The 21,146-nt window shown below is 31.2% G+C and overlaps 1 protein-coding gene across 1 annotated transcript; it reads right to left on the bottom strand.

The window, feature by feature from the left end:
• Positions 1–212: 212 nt before the first annotated feature.
• LOC110892534 lies at positions 213–2,797 on the bottom strand. Its single transcript, XM_022139691.2, has 7 exons — positions 2,582–2,797; positions 2,395–2,481; positions 2,054–2,323; positions 1,806–1,970; positions 1,188–1,241; positions 915–1,058; positions 213–754 (listed from the first exon to the last, which is right to left on the bottom strand). The coding sequence occupies exons 1-7, from the start codon at positions 2,744–2,746 to the stop codon at positions 377–379; spliced, it is 1,263 nt and encodes a 420-aa protein (XP_021995383.2). The 5' UTR covers positions 2,747–2,797; the 3' UTR covers positions 213–376.
• Between the last annotated feature and the right edge of the window lie 18,349 nt (positions 2,798–21,146).

Genomic DNA, 21,146 nt, shown 5'->3' with positions numbered 1-21,146 from the left:
TTCGTTGTTTTAAAAAATCTAATATTAATACGTTCTTAGCTAGACTTTGACCACAAAACAAACATTTCATGGCTACTAGTCAAGTGACCCTTCAAGTCTATTTAGCTGGACTTTGACCACAAAAATTCTAATTTACACTTTTGACCTAAAATGCTTTTAGAAAATTTAGTTCAAATCTCATAATTTAAAAATAATAGATTTATTCCAATACGTCACAAACATAGATTTTTTATATTATATATAGAATAAAGTATTCCATGTATATTACACCAAGAGTTCGGGATGTTACAATCTTTCCAAGGGCAATCTTTTGGAAGTACTTATAATTAAACAATCCAATATATATTACACTGAAAATCCGGATGTTACAACTTTTTCACGGGCAGTTTGGGTTTCGACCAGGTCCACCATAGAAAAAGTGCGTGCCCCAGAAGTTATCAGTAGTGATGCGCGTCAAAATGTCATAGCAATTTTGCTCATGTGAGGTTGATACTTCTGCGGTCCTTAAAGCGTTTGATTGATCAATTGTTTCAATCTTTCTTATATAACTTGCTTTACGATACCATAGTTTAGGAAACTGACCACTGCCCATTTGGGTAGTTGTATGACGCCCTTGTGAGCGTCTATTTATAATCTCTCCACCCCACTGTATAATTGACGCACTATTCCTTAAGTGTGTAAACAACGAGGATGGCCAATATCCTATTGTTTCTCCATTGAGTTGCATCCACCAATCCCCGCCCCCTGCGTTGTCCTATCAAAATGGTACCAAAAAAAAAAAAATCATTAGTTTCTGCCTGCCTCAATAGTTGTACATGTGAAACGTTAAACCTTATAACTGGTAATTGAGAATTTATACGCACCTTGATGATATAAAATGTTTTGAGAGAATAATTAAAAATTTAAAGAAATACCTTCCATATAAGTATGGTGAGTTCTTGTTGAGTACCATCTGTTTCTGAAGTAGGAGATAAACTGCCCCCAATTGCATACTTATTGTTGGTTTGAATAAACCCGGAGCAAAGATTGTAACATCCAGTTTTTTGATATCCATCACTCTGTTAAAAAATAATACCATATTTTTTTAATATATACAGGTTGTAAATATAACATTTTTTTTTAATCTAAGGTCTTGCTCTTATAGTTTATATAAGAGAAATATTATGTATAAGTTTACATCAACTTACAGTCCAGTAGATGAACAGCCTCGTGTTAGTGTCTCCGTAGATCAATGGATACACCTGTTTCGAAGACATTGCAGGAACTTTAAAGTTATAATATTTTGTTTGTTTTAGTTCTATGTGGCGAAACTGGTGGGTTGTGTTACATAACATGTTAAACGAGTTCTAGTAAATATAGACCGTTCTAAAAAAGTTTCTTGTCAAAATGAGTTCATGCCAAAATGGGCTCAACTAAAATGAAACATCTTAAGAAAAGTATAAAATGGGTTCACGTGCTATGTTTTTATAGTGGCTAGTGGCGGCGCAAACTAGGCAACAATGGACGTTGCGTCGACGTGTCACGAGTAAGTGGTGGCGGTAAATAATGGCGGGCAGTGGTGCTAACTCATTTGGACAAATTTTAAGTTAGCATGATTAAAAAGAGTAACCTGCTTTGATGTCTTATATAATTTGAGTCGGCCCAAATGAACTCATAAATCGATTCATTTCTTAAAGAATGGATCATAGTTTCAATCACTTATTACGTTTATATTAAGGGTCTTTGTTATGTTTAGAATATAGGAAAAGTTTACAGTGTGTTTTGTAATTTGTTTGGTACTAGAATTTAAATGAAGTAGAACTCACCTGCCAACCTGCTTCGATGGTATTAAGACCCGTTTCATAAGTACCTCCTACTACCCACGTTTGAGCCAAACTAAATTCATTACTTTCTTGAACTTTTGGATTCCAAAGATTTAGAGCTGATTTTGATCCATAAAACTGCCCATTCTTTGTAGATGCAACCGCATACTAAAAAAAGAAAAATCATTATTATAATGTGATCATGAGCATGAAAATAATACGTAAGGTACAAAGTGCTAAAAGAGGTTTACCTCATGATGTTCACTTGCATCGAGTTCAACATCAAACAAGCTTGATTTAGCACCAAAAGAACTCCTTTTCTTTCCAAAACTTTTGATAGAACTGGCTCTGAGTACGTCCACTTTCTTTGTTCTTCTAACGGGGATAGTCCCTTTTGGGCATTTTCCAGTCGAATGCCACAATTGAGTAATTGATGATGATGAACGCCCATCTGTTGTAGAATTCATCATGGATGACACTTTGGTGACATCTACGGGGTTTGGATGATAAATTGGCCTCATCTATAGTTATTTATAATTATAATTAAATTAACATAAATATAAATGCCTATATGTAAAAAATGTAAGCAAACCTTGATAGTGTGGTTTTTGAGCAAGGGATGATCAAAAGCCGGTTGATCAGAGATACGAACACAATCTATTATATCACCATCGGAGCTCTATTCACAATGCAATGCAATGCAATGCATACTCAAATCAATTCCTTAACATGTGACAAGAAGAATGATGAAATTAAGAAAGAAAAGAACGGTGACATACCTTAATGGATTTGACCGCAGGTTTGTTTAAACTATTTAAAAGCTTTTGAACCTCAACATTCTCATGGGAACTTGAAGACCTATTGTTGTCGGTGTAACATAAACGTGCAGCCATGAACACATACAACACTACAGCAAAACCAAAAGAAAGTTTTACTTCCGCCATTTAGAAAGGATGCGAGAATGGAATTAATGTGTAGTTCATTCCAAGTTTACCATGTTTATATAGGCTCTTGTTATTGTGTTTTTATTTATGATATTAGATATATCTTGTAATAGTTTTTCTATTGGCCTACTTTTTTCTACGAAGAAAAAAATACATTCCATACTTCTTGGAAGGTCTACTTTTCTCATATATATATATATATATATATATAGGGGAAGGTTCATTTGAGAAGAAAATTTAATTGAGAAGAAAAAGAACAAAGGGTAATTTTGTAAAATATTAAATAGTTTTTCATTTATCTCATTTATTATCATTTTTGACTAATTAATTAGTCATAAAGACTATTATCCTCCACATTAACTTTTTTTTGCCTACACACATCAAAAAGTTGTCCTACATATTTCAAAATTCATCATACACGTTGAAATTTATCTTACACAACTCGTAATTTATCCTACACAACTTCTAATTTATCCTACACTTTAAATTATTTTATTTAATTTTTTTGAAAAAATATATATTTTGAAGATAAGTTACAAAAAATTTAATGTATTAGCTATTAAAAAGGAAGACTGCAAATTAATGACCTATGTAGATTTACCAATATACCCTTATAGTAACATTAAATACTTATATTAAATGAAGTAAAATAAAGCATTCTTATTGGTTGAAATTTGTTCTTTTTCCTTCTTACAAAAATTTCTTCTCATTTGAACTCTCCACTATATATATATATATATATATATATATATATATATATATATATATATATATATATAGGATAATGCTAGATAAAAAACCCGAAAATTCTTAGAAAACTTTGGAAACCCAAATGGGAAGCCATTTTTACCCAACCTCCTGACATTTTTTTTTTGAAAAAAATTACACATGTAATATACATGTTTTAGAGTGTTTTGGGCCAAAAAAAACAAAAAAGCGCCTAAGGGATTTTTTTAAAAAAAATAAACAAATTTCAGCTCCTAACACGTGTTAAGCAAAAAAAACAAAATTTCGCTGAAAATTGCTGAAACTTGTTTTTTTTTTTTAAAATATCCCTTCGGCGCTTTTTTGATTTTTTTGGCCCAAAAGTCTTAAAAACATGTATATTACATGTGTTATTTTTTTCAAAAAAAAAAAATGTCGGGAGCTTGGGTTTTCTCGGGTTTTTTATATATATAGGGTTTTCTATCTAGCCCTACCCTATATATATAGGATAATGCTAGATAAAAAACCCTAAAATTCTTAGAAAACTTTGGAAACCCAAATGGGAAGCCATTTTTACCCAACCTCCTGACATTTTTTTTTTTTGAAAAAAATTACACATGTAATATACATGTTTTAGAGTGTTTTGGGCCAAAAAAAACAAAAAAGCGCCGAAGGGATTTTTTTAAAAAAAATAAACAAATTTCAGCTCCTAACACGTGTTAAGCAAAAAAAACAGAATTTCGCTGAAAATTGCTGAAACTTGTTTTTTTTTTTTTTAAATATCCCTTCGGCGCTTTTTTGATTTTTTTGGCTCAAAAGTCTTAAAAACATGTATATTACATGTGTTATTTTTTTCAAAAAAAAAATGTCGGGAGCTTAGGTTTTCTCGGGTTTTTTATATATATAGGGTTTTCTATCTAGCCCTACCCTATATATATAGGATAATGCTAGATAAAAAACCCTAAAATTCTTAGAAAACTTTGGAAACCCAAATGGGAAGCCATTTTTACCCAACCTCCTGACATTTTTTTTTTGAAAAAAATTACACATGTAATATACATGTTTTAGAGTGTTTTGGGCCAAAAAAACAAAAAAGCGCCGAAGGGATTTTTTTAAAAAAAAATAAACAAATTTCAGCTCCTAACACGTGTTAAGCAAAAAAAACCGAATTTCGCTGAAAATTGCTGAAACTTGTTTTTTTTTTTAAAATATCCCTTCGGGGCTTTTTTGATTTTTTTGGCCCAAATGTCTTAAAAACATGTATATTACATGTGTTATTTTTTTCAAAAAAAAAAAATGTCGGGAGCTTGGGTTTTCTCGGGTTTTTTATATATATAGGGTTTTCTATCTAGCCCTACCCTATATATATAGGATAATGCTAGATAAAAAACCCTAAAATTCTTAGAAAACTTTGGAAACCCAAATGGGAAGCCATTTTTACCCAACCTCCTGACATTTTTTTTTTTTTGAAAAAAATTACACATGTAATATATATGTTTTAGAGTGTTTTGGGCCAAAAAAAAACAAAAAAGCGCCGAAGGGATTTTTTTAAAAAAAATAAACAAATTTCAGCTCCTAACACGTGTTAAGCAAAAAAAAACAGAATTTCGCTGAAAATTGCTGAAACTTGTTTTTTTTTTTTTTAAAATATCCCTTCGGCGCTTTTTTGATTTTTTTGGCCCAAAAGTCTTAAAAACATGTATATTACATGTGTTATTTTTTTCAAAAAAAAAAATGTCGGGAGCTTGGGTTTTCTCGGGTTTTTTATATATATAGGGTTTTCTATCTAGCCCTACCCTATATATATAGGATAATGCTAGATAAAAAACCCTAAAATTCTTAGAAAACTTTGGAAACCCAAATGGGAAGCCATTTTTACCCAACCTCCTGACATTTTTTTTTTTGAAAAAAAATTACACATGTAATATACATGTTTTAGAGTGTTTTGGGCCAAAAAAAACATTTTTTTTTAAAATATCCCTTCGGCGCTTTTTTGATTTTTTTGGCCCAAAAGTCTTAAAAACATGTATATTACATGTGTTATTTTTTTCAAAAAAAAAAATGTCGGGAGCTTGGGTTTTCTCGGGTTTTTTATATATATAGGGTTTTCTATCTAGCCCTACCCTATATATATATATATATATATATATATATATATATATATATATATATAGTGGAGGGTTCAAATGAGAAGAAATTTTTTGTAAGAATAAAAGAGAAGAAATTTCAACCAATAAGAATGCTCCATTTTACTTCATTTAATTTATTTTTGTATTTAATAGTAGTGTAAGGGCATATTGGTAAACTTAGATAGATCATTAATTAGTAGTCTTCCTCATAAATAACTAACTACATTAAATTTGTAATTTATTTTAAAAAAAAAATATTTTTTCAAAGAAGAAAAAAAAAATCAAATTAAAGTGTAGGATAAAATACGAGGTGTGTAGGATGGTTTACGAGCTATGTAGGAAAATTTTCAATATTTGTAGGAAAAATTTCAAAACGTGTAGGGTGAATTTTGATGTTTGTAGGCAAAATTTTTAATGTGGAGGATGATAGTATTTATGACTAATTAATTAATCAAAGATAATAATAATTGAGATGAGAGAAAAACTATTTAATGTTTTACAATTATACCCTTTGTTCTTTTTTTTTCAATTTAATTTTCTTCTCAAATGAACCTTCCCCTATATATATATATATATAGGGGACCGCTAAAATAAAAACCACCTCCAGTTATAAGAACCACTCTCAACCAATCAGAAAAAGGGGTAGTTTAGTCATTTACCCCAAATATCAAATCTCACCTCTCTCTTCATAAATGTACCTGACATTATCTCTCTCCTCATTTCTCTCTCTTCCTTTGAATGTACCAGACATTTCTCTTCAAAAAGTTGATGTCCATCTTCACAAAACTAAGCAGATCTCCATATTCAAGCCACCATTTTCATCTTCGATCGTCTCCCCCACCATATTCCCAAAACCGGAGCATCATCATCTACATCATCTCTGATAATCTCAGCCATCATTCTCACCGTTATCCACCCTCCGATCACCACGATCTCCGGTCAACAATCATCTTCTCCGGCCAACAATCATCTTCTCCGGCGACAATCATCCTCAACATCATCCTCAAGTCGGTGCGGAGACGGAGACGGTGGTGGTGGCGAGGATTGACGGAGACGGAGACGGTGGTGGTGGTGAAGATTGACGAAGACGGTGGTGGCGGTGGTGGGTTTTTTACGGCGATGGTGGTGGGTTTTTGGCCTCCTTTTCCTCTCCGCCGCCCCCCTGCGACTAGTGTTCGGTTGTGGTGGCGTTGGGGTTGGTGGCGGTATCTTTGGCCTCCCTTTCCTTGTTGGTTTCTGTTACGGCTGATGATGTTCATGTGCTTGTTGGTCAGGTTTTTTGCTGGTGATTTTGAATGTTTTGAATCTGGATTTTTGCTGATGTTTTTTAATGTTTACTGGTGCTTTTTGAATGTTTGAATCTGGTGCTTTTTGAATGTTCATGTTTTTTAATGTTTGAATCTGGTGCTGTTTGAATGTTCATATTTTCGGCAAGTGTTCTGGATTTTCTGGTGATTTTTTGATAAGTGAAGTATGTGGGTTTTGATCTGTTGGATTTGGGTGGCGATGATGAAAAAAAAACCTAGATTTTTAATGACGATGGCGCGGCAACGATGGTGGAGGGTAAGTTTTTGAACCTGCAACCCCACTTTGCAACCTCTGATTATCGAAAAAAAATCTGAGCCAAACCCCTTTTTTTCCCATTCGATGATGATAACAATCTATCTGAGACACCTACCGAGTTGCGATTTATGGGTGTGTTCGTTTTTGTGTAAAACGTAAATCGTAAAAAGTTTTACGTGAATCGTAAAACGTAAGAACTTTTACGTGAAACGTAAAACATAAGAAGTTATACGTGAAACGTAAAACGTGAGAAGTTTTACGTGAATCGTAAAACGTGAGAAGTTTTACGTGAATCGTAAAACGTGAGAAGTTTTACGTGAATCGTAAAACGTAAGAAGTTTTACGTTAAACGTAAAACGTAAGAAGTTTTACGTAAATCGTAAAACGTAAAAAGTTTTACGTAAAATGTAAAACATAAAAAGTTTTACGTAAATCGTAAAACGTAAAAAGTTTAACGTAAAACCTAAAACGTAAAAAGTTTAAAAAGTTTAACCTAAAACGTAAACTTTTAACCGTGAAACGTAAAAACTTTTTCTACGTAAGTTGTAAAACGTAAAAAACCGTGTTATAAAACGACACCTAAACAAGGGGCGTGAATGCGGCGCATAGAAACGCCGCGGAAAAAAGGGGACATAAAAACGGCGCGTTAAAACGGGACGTAAAAAACGACGCGTTAAAAAACAACGCTTGAAAATGCTGAGCGTAAAAAACGGTGTGAAAAAACGACCCCGTTAAAAAACGATGCGTGAATAAGCCGGGCGTAAACGACGGCACGTTAAAAAAACGAGGCCTGAAAAAGCCGGGCGTAAAAAAAGGCACTTCAAAACGTATTTTTTAAACAAATCTTAAAAAAATTATCATAAAAATCTGATTTCAAAAATTTATTTAACAAAAAAATCTATTTCTTAATAAAAAATAAATTAAGACAAAAGGTAATTAATGAATTGGACAAAAAAAGACAATTAAAAATAATATATATAAAAAGACAAAAAAAAATTTTTTACTTATATACCCTTTTGGATTAAAATATTAAACACATAATAAGACAAAATCTATTTAATATTAATTTTAACTACTTTTAATCTTGTCCATCTATCTTCTTAATCTAATGGCTAGAAAGTGGTTCTTACAACTGAAGGTGGTTTTCATTTTAGCGGTCCTCTATATATATATATATATATATATATATATATATATATATATATATATATATATATATATATATATATATATATATATATATATATATATATATATATATATATATATATATATATATATATATATATATATATAAATCCACAGAATCAGAGCATGTTCATGACATGGTGTTTTAAATAAATTCATAGTTCAATTCATGGTGTTTTTACAAAATAATATAACACCATTCAGTAAACAAAAATATAATACCATTCAGTACACAAAATAACCCCATTCAGTACAAAGATAAACACCATTCAGTAAACACAAAATAACACCATTCAGAAACAAAATAACACCATTCAGAAACAAAATAACACCATTCAGAAAACAAAAAATAACATCATTCAGTAAACAAAATAACACCATTCAGTAAATAATATAACACCATTCAATACAAGAATATAACACCATTCGGTAAATAAATATAACACCATTCAGAAAAACAAAATAACACCATTCAGAAAAGAAAATAACACCATTCAGAAAAGAAAAAATAACATCATTCAGAAAAGAAAAAAAACACCATTCATAAAAGAAAAAAAACACCATTAATGAAAGAAAAAAACACCATTAATGAAAGAATATAACACCTCTGTATCATCTTCTCCACTTCCGGCACCACCACCGCCGCACAACCACTGTCGATCCAGCACCACCACCACCGCTGCCACTCGCACCAGCACCACCGCCGCTGTCGCTCGCACCACCACCGCCGCCGCTCCCGCTGTCTTGTTTGATCTTCCGATTGGCCGCTGTCGTGTTTCTTCTTCAGATTGACTATGAGAGAGGGATCTTTGATCGTTGATGGAGATCATCTGGAGAGAGAGAGAGAGAGAGATAGAGAGAGAGAGATTGTAGGGATTTTGATTTACAGTTTCTATTTTTGAATGGATATAAAGACTTTATTACCCCTAGAATTTTCAATTCAGACAAAAAAAAAAAAAACCAAATTTTACAATTTGGTCCCTATTAATCTCAACCATTAGATCAAAGATCTAATGGTGTAGATTCTTTCTTACCTTTCTCACACTTTTAGTCTTTTTTATAGGATCCTCTACCTATATATATATATATATATATATATATATATATATATATATATATAAATATATATATATATATATGTAACAACCCTCACTAAAATTAATATTTAGTATGATAATTATGCAATAAGTAAACCCTAATTAAGTTTAGTATGATTAATTAATCAGTTAATCAATATTAATTAAATCAAGCAGGTAGGTAGGCACGTCAGTCAAGCAGGTAGGTAGGCACGTCAATCAAGCAGGTAGGTAGGCATGTCAAGCAGGTAGGTAGGCACGTCAATCAAGCAGGTAGGTAGGCATGTCAAGCAGGTAGGTAAGCACGTCAATCAAGCAGGTAGGTAGGCATGTCAATCAAGCAGGTAGGTAGGCATGTCAAGCAGGTAGGTAGGCATGTCAAGCAGGTAGGTAAGCATGTCAAATTTCTGGCTATAAATAGCCGACTTTGGCACTTGATTTCTGGTGTCAAAGCAACGGAAATTCTCTGAACGTACGTCGAATTAGAGTAGTTACAATCCAAATTAAACACACACGAATCACGAAGTGCTGCCGCAATCAGGGTAATTACTCGATCGCTATTACGATTCCTTTCCGGGATCAATATATCCAAGGAATGTCTAAGTGCCGCCCACATTGGGTTATGCTTTGTCGTTTGTCGATAATTCGATAAATGAGTTGAAGCACTGTACTTTGTCGTTTGTCGATAATTCGATAAATGAGTTGAAGTACTATACTTTGTCGTTTGTCATTTTGATAAATGAGTTGAAGTATTGCACTTGGTCATTCATTGTGAGAATTTGATCTCGGGAAATTATCGTAACTGCTGTATTGATCATTTACCCGGTTTTGTGTGCATCATTTCTTAAATTAGGATTATTAGTCTTAATACACTTACAATCAAAGTAGATGCTAATTCTCAGAAGAATCTGAACCATGAAGCTTGTTAATTCAAATACTGCATGCTTGTATTGTGAGTCATTCTCTTTTTATCAACTGTTTTACAATACTCCAAATCATTTTCTGAAAGTTATAATTACAGTGATTAAGTTTATGTAATCACCAAATTACAGCCGGTATGTGGGGTATTGTGCACAGTATTGTTATTATTGTTTCATTCACATTAGGTGGGCGAGCCTAATTGTGACATACGTCACTCATTGGGACAGCCAATGGTGATATGACCACAGTCACAGAGCTGGTCTGTGACAAATACCTATTCTTGAAATGTTGGTTGATAATAAACATATGTAAAAACCCTTAATACTGTAAATTATAACAAATGTGTCGTTTTCAGTAAAATGAATGAACTCACTCAGTATTTCCCGCTGACAAAACCTTTTTAAAACGCGTTTCAGGTAATTACAATAGATTGGAGTAAGGATTGGATCCGGCACTAAAAGACTTCAAGGAGTGGCTTATTTTATTAATTAAATCAACTTAAGAAATATTGTTTTTGGGTTATCCCGTATTAAAAGCTACCTTTGTAAAACATGGAATTTATTCCATCTTTTTAAATAAAATCCGGTGTTTCTAAACTCTGATATTTTTCCTAACTCACGGTCCTGATGAAATTTCCGCTGCAATGTTTTTCAAAATAATCACCGGTACCACTGGACTGCTCACGGCACCGATTCCGGCCAGGATGGGGTCGGGGGTCGTGACAGAAGGTGGTATCAGAGCTAAGCCACTACTTTAAGCCTATAAGTGTTGTGATAACAATACTTAAATAAAAGAGTTAGGAGATTGCTATTAACTGGTAGCGCATCTGATAGAATTTAGACTTAAACATAAGAAAAGATGCCTTAGTATAAACTAAGCCACTTGTTTAGAGCAAGTAGGTGTTATAATAATAATACCTAAGCTTAAACGGAAATTTAAAAACTCAATATTATCTAATAAACATTCTGAATGATATTTAGACTTGAACTTAGGAATTTTGCCTTAAAATAAACTTTAAGGTAAATTACTTATATAAGTATAATGTAATGAATACTGGTATGTCATAAGAATGACGGTTAGCAGGCAATAGCACTTAATTGCTATTTATTCTTGCTTATTGATATTATTTGATCTAGAATAAGATATGTTATGGGAATACAAATTTCTTTGAATCTGGATAAAAGTCCTAATAAAAGAGGCACTTTTAAAAATCTTGAAAAGATACTATTTATGGGAAATAGAAATTTTTCTCCGGCAAAACTGGGTATAGAGTAGCAGACTCTCCAGCTTGTCCGGATATACTGAGGTTACCTCTCCGGCGCGAACCGGGTAAGATGGGGTATATAAAATGTCAAACAAGTGACAAGATTTCCCTAAATAAGTATCATGGCCTGATATCAGACTTGTTTTTGAAAATAAGAATCTGTTAAATACATTAACCTTATAAAGGGTATGTATATTACAGCATGTGAAAAATATGATTATATAGATATATATATCTACAAGAAATTTCAAAAGCCATAACAATTGATAATTAAGGATAAAGCACAAGTATATGTGTCAATAATAAATCTAGATTCCTTTATCAAAAATCTCTTACCTATATCGATATGAAACATTATTTTGTTTGATCATCTACCTCGTAACTCGAGCAACAATAATAAATGGAAACCCATTAAGTTGGGACACCATCAAAAATATAAGAATTACCAATACGTTACCATAAATTATTAACGCCATAAATTATGAACGCAAGTAAGAAGCATGTCAAGTTGTGCTAAGAAAACACATGAAACTTAAAATTATACGTCCACAAGACATCAAAGTTTATCACACACAACTTCCAAGGCAAGACCTTTGAAAAATATAAATTAGGCACGATGACACCAATATTAATTCCGTCGGTAAAAGTACTACTAATCAAAAAGCGGTATTTTGCCACATGATCTTACAAACAATCAAAATCTCGCTGAGGTACATTGGAACAACATTTCACAAACATCGGTACATAGTTTAACTACCAAAGAAGTCATATAGTTTTGCACATTCCCTATTTCATTTCACTTCATTCGACATTCTCTGATAATGTCATTAAACAAATAAGTTATCACACGAAATTCCAGATAAAGCTCTTATATTTCTTTCGTTGCAATTCTGACTTCTGCCTATAAAGAATTGACTTTCGTGTTTTTACTTCCTCTAATAGTCATCATACCATGATGATTTCTTTCATAGTAGCAAATATTGATCTATTTCATTTCTTGGTAAATCCACACTTTACACATGCACTGTTTGTTGCGCATGTGGTTCGTTTGATTTATAAAGACCACTGGAGGGCTTCATTCCAATTTATTATTTTTATCAAAAGTTCAAATATCATATCACTATACTTAATCTTTGCATTTATAAACCACGGTTATTGCAAAACGTTGACTCTTTGATATCGAGTCAATAAGTTTCTTGAAAAACTCAATTTCCTTTAGCATACATGGTTTTTGTTGTAAACCTATCCCAAAATTTCTTATTAATACATGAACTCGTTTTGTTTACACCAAGTTCAACTGTTTGAACTTGCTCGCATCATGTATTCAATTCAAAGTCCCATATGATGGATTGAAGCCATCATATTCAAAATAGTCCCGACAAGCACTTCAATTCTCTTGAACCATAGCATGCTTGTTTAGTCTTCAAATTAATTAAAACGTTTATTTGATTACAATCACCTTGTGGTGACATTTTTCACAACATTTGAAAATTTCGCTGATCTCGTTTAAATTATTTATTTTTAGTAAATATTTAAATATTAATAACAGTAGGTATTAACATTATTTTAAGGGTATTATCAAGACAGATATTGGATAGCGCAGCCTTAGTTAGGCATGGACTGATCACCTATGCTTAAACAAGGCAGTACTAACCAATATCCAACAATGATAATAACTATTTAATATAAATTAAGTCATCATACTTATTTAGTAAATTTCAATTATATATATAAATATTTTTATAGAAATATATATATATATACTTCGTACTGTGAAGAGAAAACATATTTTCATAAAACAAATAAAGAGACGAATAAAATTATCTAAATAATCGCCTAAATATTCATAAACAAGACATGTTATAAATAAATTTTTGGTTAATATTTCACAACTATTAAATACTTATAGAAATATTCCTTTATAATATGTACATATTAAAATATCAAAAGTCATTTACGCAAGCCAATACTTAAGTATGCTCGATATTAAAATAAACATTTATTATTCTACTTTCATGATACCCTAATCTTATAGTAAACATACTTGATTTTAAAAATAATAATCATGAGTTCTACGATATTGGGTAAACCTATTTATAAAACATATATTATTATTATTACGGATTTTGATATTTTAAACCTATCTATATTTATTTATTATTCTACTTTATGATAACATAAAAGGGAAAAGGTATTTAGTAAACCAAAATATCACCTATCTTTAAATCAAACATTTTGATTAAAATCATCTGAATACAATTTTGTATTAAGACAAAAATACTCTAACTTTATTGTCTTTTCATGTATTCTTACAAACCACCCATCGCAACACATTGATTTTCTCGTATCATAATTCAATATTTGACGAATCATTTTCATATTTTCATTTCATTTTGACCCAGTCAATCTTAAGTCTTCCTTAGGTACCAATCAAGGTAAGGTTCCTTCTGACAAAACAATTTTACTAATTCCAAAAAGTTCTTCACATTCATTTTAAGAATCTATAGATCATATATCTTTTGGCTTAAACCCAATCACCTTGAAAAAAAAACTATACCATTTCATCTCATTCGTTTGAACATTTCATCCTTTGAAATATCTAGATTCGCTTCCTTGAAACTCACAATTTCGAAAACGGTGAATTTATTCGGTCATCATTATTGAATTCTTTCAAATCATTACAAACGCTTTGTAGCATCCGAATAGAGTTGTAGCCTGTGTTAAACCCTATTCATGAGTCATTCGTTTGATTCGTCATTTTCTTGGTACAATTATGTACTCAGATTACAATACACTAAATCCTGTTGTCCATTACCATTTAAGTAAACAATACTGATTTTCGGATAATCATTAACAAATCATTTTCCATACTCCCATTCACAAATAGATATTTATCGAATCGGAATCTCCCTCAATTGATTAAAGTAAGTTCATTTTGAATATTAAATCCAATTGTTTCTATAAATCATTTTTATTTTTAAAAAATGTTCATACCCCTCAAAATATATTTTGATTCCATTCCACGCTACATTATTCCTCTTAATTAAAAAAAAAGAAACATAACCCCAAGAAAATATCATAGTATAAATCTCGAGGACGAGATTTTTATTAAGGTGGGGAGAATGTAACAACCCTCACTAAAATTAATATTTAGTATGATAATTATGCAATAAGGAAACCCTAATTAAGTTTAGTATGATTAATTAATCATTTAATCAATATTAATTAAATCAAGCAGGTAGGTAGGCACGTCAGTCAAGGAGGTAGGTAGGCACGTCAATCAAGCAGGTAGGTAGGCATGTCAAGCAGGTAGGTAGGCACGTCAATCAAGCAGGTAGGTAGGCATGTCAAGCAGGTAGGTAAGCACGTCAATCAAGCAGGTAGGTAGGCACGTCAATCAAGCAGGTAGGTAGGCATGTCAAGCAGGTAGGTAGGCATGTCAAGCAGGTAGGTAAGCATGTCAAATTTCTGGCTATAAATAGCCGACTTTGGCACTTGATTTCTGGTGTCAAAGCAACGGAAATTCTCTGAACGTACGTCGAATTAGAGTAGTTACAATCCAAATTAAACACACACGAATCACGAAGTGCTGCCGCAATCAGGGTAATTACTCGATCGCTATTACGATTCCTTTCCGGGATCAATATATCCAAGGAATGTCTAAGTGCCGCCCACATTGGGTTATGCTTTGTCGTTTGTCGATAATTCGATAAATGAGTTGAAGCACTGTACTTTGTCGTTTGTCGATAATTCGATAAATGAGTTGAAGTACTATACTTTGTCGTTTGTCATTTTGATAAATGAGTTGAAGTATTGCACTTGGTCATTCATTGTGAGAATTTGATCTCGGGAAATTATCGTAACTGCTGTATTGATCATTTACCCGGTTTTGTGTGCATCATTTCTTAAATTAGGATTATTAGTCTTAATACACTTACAATCAAAGTAGATGCTAATTCTCAGAAGAATCTGAACCATGAAGCTTGTTAATTCAAATACTGCATGCTTGTATTGTGAGTCATTCTCTTTTTATCAACTGTTTTACAATACTCCAAATCATTTTCTGAAAGTTATAATTACAGTGATTAAGTTTATGTAATCACCAAATTACAGCCGGTATGTGGGGTATTGTGCACAGTATTGTTATTATTGTTTCATTCACATTAGGTGGGCGAGCCTAATTGTGACATACGTCACTCATTGGGACAGCCAATGGTGATATGACCACAGTCACAGAGCTGGTCTGTGACAAATACCTATTCTTGAAATGTTGGTTGATAATAAACATATGTAAAAGCCCTTAATACTGTAAATTATAACAAATGTGTCGTTTTCAGTAAAATGAATGAACTCACTCAGTATTTCCCGCTGACAAAACCTTTTTAAAACGCGTTTCAGGTAATTACAATAGATTGGAGTAAGGATTGGATCCGGCACTAAAAGACTTCAAGGAGTGGCTTATTTTATTAATTAAATCAACTTAAGAAATATTGTTTTTGGGTTATCCCGTATTAAAAGCTACCTTTGTAAAACATGGAATTTATTCCATCTTTTTAAATAAAATCCGGTGTTTCTAAACTCTGATATTTTTCCTAACTCACGGTCCTGATGAAATTTCCGCTGCAATGTTTTTCAAAATAATCACCGGTACCACTGGACTGCTCACGGCACCGATTCCGGCTAGGATGGGGTCGGGGGTCGTGACAATATATATATATATATATATATATATATATATATATATATATATATATATATATGTAGATATATATATATATATATATATATATGTAGATATATATATATATATATATATATATATATATATATATGTAGGGTAATGCTAGACAGAAAACCCTTATATTCTTAGGAAACTCTGGAAACTCAAAGCTCCCGACTTTTTTTTTTTGAAAAAAATAACACATGTAATATACATGTTTTTAAGAGTTTGGGGCCAAAAAAAAAACAAAAAAAGCGCCGAGTACTTTTTTTTTAAAAAAAATAAACAAGTTTCAAAAACTTCGTTGACTAACATGTGTTAGACAAAAAATGCTGAAAGTTGCTGAAATTTGTTTTTTTTAAAACCTTCGGCGCTTTTTTGATTTTTTTGGCCCAAAACTCTTAAAAACATGTATATTACATGTGTTATTTTTTTTCAAAAAAAAAAAGTCGGGAGCTTTGAGTTTCCTGGGTTTCCTAAATATTTAGGGTTTTCTATATAGCCCAACCCTATATATATATATATATATATATATATATATATATATATATATATATATATATATATATATATATATATATATATATATATATATATATATATACTAGTAGGGTGCCCGCGCGATGCGGCGGGGGCGACACTTTGCATTGCAACACTCGTTTCTGGTAGTTTTCTTATTCGTATAATATTTATGATAACATTATTGTGGTGGATATATGTCATAAGTTTACACATATGTAAAAGTTTTGTTCCTTTATAAAAAAATAATAACCAAAAGACAAAAAATATTGTTTTTTTTTTGTATAAAAATTAATAATCAAAAGACAAAAAATAAAAGATAAGTTGTTATAATTGTAAAGTTTGTTTATTTTATTGGCTAAATTATAAAGTATAATTTTATTCTTTAAAGTTCATAACTTTTTATAAATATCCACATAGTACTCATCCAATAAACTTTAAGTTTAAAATTTTTGTTTTTATAAAAATAAAAAAATAGTATTTGACTCGTAAGTACGTTTTAGAGCTTTAACTTAAATTGTTAAATTTCGGATTTTTACAAATATAAAAAAAATATATTTTTATAAGATTTCATAAACTGTTTTTATAAAAAATAGGATGATAAGAGTTTATATCTGTATTAACTTTATATCATACTAAGTTCAAATTTTTAGTTCCTAACTAATCTTATCTATATGAGTCTACTTTTAACTAATAATCTCTAAAAATATGCAACACAATCTACTACTATGTATCTAGTCAAGTTGGTAAATAATTATTTAATAACTGACTAATATTATCTATAACAATATAGTTGAACTTATAATTTCTAAAAATTTGGAACCCAGTTTAGAATTTATCTAGTAAAGATTGTAAATTTCTGGAGTATTTTATTTATATTACTTCTTATAAAAATGTTTATAAAATGATTATTTTTTTATTAACTTTATATCATGGTAAATTCAGTTTTTTAGTTTAGCTTTAAAGTTTATTACTTTATTACTTTTTAATTAAAAAATGCAAATTATTAGATTAATATCCAAGAATAACTGCAATAATTATTTTTTTATTAGTTGACTTATAATTCCTAGAATTTTTGGACATAGTTTACTATTTATCTACTAAATATCGTAAATTAGTATTATATAATTCCTAAAATTTTGGGATATAGTTTACTATCTATCTACTAATCCGTAAATTGGTATTAAATAATTCCTAAAATTTTGGAACATAGTTTATCTTCTATCTACTAAATATCAAAGTTTTGTTTTGTTATAAAAATTAATAATAAATAAAGTATAGAAAAACTGTTTTAAACATGTAAAGATTCATTTTTTAATAAAAAATACTAAACAAATGACAAAAAAATAAAAAAATAAATTGCTATGTTATAAAGTAAGTTTATTTTGTTGGTGAAATGATAAAGTTTATAATTTTATGTTTAAAGTCCATAACTTTTTTAAATATCCACATCATACTCATCCAATAAACTTTAATTTTAAAATTTTCGTTTTTGAAAAAGTAAAAAGTAAAAAATAGTAGGTGACTTGTAAGTACGTTTTAAACACCTTTAACTAATGTTAAATTTCATTTTTATAACTATTTAAAAAATCATATTTTTATAAAACAATTTTTATAAAAAAAAATAGGATGTAAAAGTTTATATCTTTATTAACTTTATCTTTTTATTTAAGAAATACAAATTATTCGAAAAATCTAAAATATTATATAATTATTTTTTCATATCTCGTGTCGTCCAACAGTTTTTTTATAGAAGGCACTAATGGATATATATGAAATCCTCGTGGAACATGACTGTTAAATTGAATAAGTTTAGTGTGCTTTGTAAATACAATATTGAATTTACTCCAAACCAAGAGGTAGTTTTCATGTTTTGGCCATTCTTGGTAATCGAATTTATCTCTTTGGAAATGATCAAGTACGAACATATAAATTATATAATACGAACATGATTAAGTACTAAAGTATATTAGTTCAATCGAGATGTAAATTATAAGTGCAATAAAATAACACAAAACATAAACTTCAAATATAAAATAAACTTTATTCTTCATGGGATAGTCTATATCAAACAAAAACAACTGAAAATGAAAAAACCATAAAAACAATTGATATATTTCATCTAAAATCTCTTCTTTTTTATCCGTTTTTCTTGTTTGTGCTCGAATCAGCAGTATCATCTAATTCATCTTCTTTCTCATCGTCCTCAGAATCATCTAAATTTATAACCTCGACACATTTCCATTCAGAGAGTCTCTTAGATCTTTTCTTTTGATTCTCATACTTCCGATCCTTAAAAACAAAAATTTAATAAAAAAGTAAAAAAATGATTAACTAAATTTAAAAAAAGAACAAATATTGAATAAAAAAATTTAAAAAAGATTAAATAAATTTTAAAATTACCTTTTCACTAAATTGACGTTGAAGCTTAGACTTGTATGGACTGAACATTGCACCATAAGAAATAATTTCAACACTATTATCACCGTCATCCTACAATAAAACACCAAATAATAACATAACGAACTTGTTAATATGAAAGATTATAAGCGAAAATATTACTTAAAAACTAACAAAAGCTTGTTCGACCACTGGGGTGTTTAAATTGGTGTGTTGAATCTGAAAAATCAAATAAGTTAGTATTCACATAAAAGTAAATAAAAGAAAATAATTATTCATTATTGCGATATAACAAAACTTATCATAGAACCGACCTTAGATTTTTCAATATCGCATGCTTGTTTTTTCGCATCAAGTGGATTCAGAGCTGGCTCCATATTTTAAATCTGTTCAGCAATAGAAATGTAGAATTGTGAGTGTTTGCTATGTATTTATAGTAGTCCATTAGGCTTTAGTTTTAGATTGGTCATCCATTTATTTAGGAAGTTTGTTGTGAGTTTTAAGTTTTTAAAATAAGATGCACATATCCTGTTTAGTTTGTTGTGGCATGTTTAATAGGAAGTTTGTTGTGAGTTTTATCTATACTTCCTATATTAAACATGCCACAACAAACTGACTCTGTACAAGTAAAATTAGGGAATATTTTAGTTTATTAATGTCGTTCAAAATAAAAAACTTGGGTAAAAAACAAATGTCACACCCCCAAAATCCACCTACGGATAACACCCGCTTCGAGGGCGTGACTGACCAGGATCCAGCCACCAATTATACCGAATACTTAAGTGGATAACAAAAGTAATACTTACTATTCATAAGCTTAGCAAATATTAAGTTCAGAGTTTAAAGTTTTGAGTTTCAAAACAGTCATAAGTAGCGGAAGCATAAGTACGGTAGTTAAAAACAAGTTCATGATTCAAAATAAGGTAACACCCAACACCAGGGTGAACAGACACTACACGTTCCCAAGCTGCAAGCTCCTTCGTCACTGGTTACCTGCAAAGCATGCAGTAAGGGGTCAACAATAATGCTGAGTGAGTTCACTAGTTGTCCAGTTTTAATTACCAAAAACTTTGTTTCACCGGTTAATTTATCCGTTTATACATGCCCTGGGGAGCTACCCCAAAAGTTAGCGACTAAACTGTTTTTTTTTCCAATACCGAATACTAGGTAACCGTTGCGTATCCGCAGGATGCCCCGATGTCAATGTTCTATCATCATTGACGGATTTCTGAGTTCATTAGTTCACGCCCGTCCCAAACCAGGGCACGGTGTGAGGCTGGTAAACACCTAAATAGCGCTATCAACTAATAACCCGTTCGCCTAACCCGGCGACTAATCGGTATTTGTAGTAGGGACTTGAGTGATAGAGTTTCGTTTAGTGCCGTTAGTTGCAATCCGTATAAACAGTAATTAACCAAAAGGTTTCCCAATACCCGGGAAGGAAAAGTAAGTTTTGTTCCCAATAACTAGGGAAGGTATGTAAATGGTATCCCCTTTTACCAGGGGATAGAGTTGTTAGTCTCGTGTCCCAAACCACCGGGACGCATGCTTTTAAGTTGTGAACTCACCTTGGGTTGCTCGGTAGGTTTAGGTTACTTGTCAATCACGTTGGTCACCACGTCCTAACATGGTTACCGGTATAGGTCAGGTTCGGTGTACAAGTAATCACGTAAGAACATATACAGGCACATAACATGCATACAAGTAAATAGTCGTGGGGTTATTGGGCCGGCCCTAACAGTAACACAGTCAAACAGAACACAGCCACACATAGTCCATTTAACAGATAGTCCAACACAGAATGGCCCAATAACTAAAATGAACAGCCCACTCGCAACCAGCTGGTCTCGAGTCGCAACCTCGTGGTTTCGACTTGTCATGCTTTGGTTGCGAGTCGTAACCGTGGTCTCGAGTT

The sequence above is a fragment of the Helianthus annuus genome, chromosome 12, assembly GCF_002127325.2.
Source record: "Helianthus annuus cultivar XRQ/B chromosome 12, HanXRQr2.0-SUNRISE, whole genome shotgun sequence".
Taxonomy (NCBI): Eukaryota; Viridiplantae; Streptophyta; class Magnoliopsida; order Asterales; family Asteraceae; genus Helianthus; species Helianthus annuus.
The sequence above is the reverse complement of the archived record's forward strand: the minus strand, read 5'-3'. Positions and strand labels throughout refer to the sequence as shown.

Bases quoted from the DNA above. Each gene is read 5' to 3' on its own strand.
- LOC110892534 (XM_022139691.2), bottom strand. From the start codon at position 2,746: ATGGCGGAAGTAAAACTTTCTTTTGGTTTTGCTGTAGTGTTGTATGTG. The intron at 2,482-2,581 runs GTATGTCACCGT...CATTGTGAATAG, and splicing joins CTGCGGTCAAATCCATTAAG to AGCTCCGATGGTGATATAAT. The intron at 2,324-2,394 runs GTTTGCTTACAT...AAATAACTATAG, and splicing joins TCAAAAACCACACTATCAAG to ATGAGGCCAATTTATCATCC.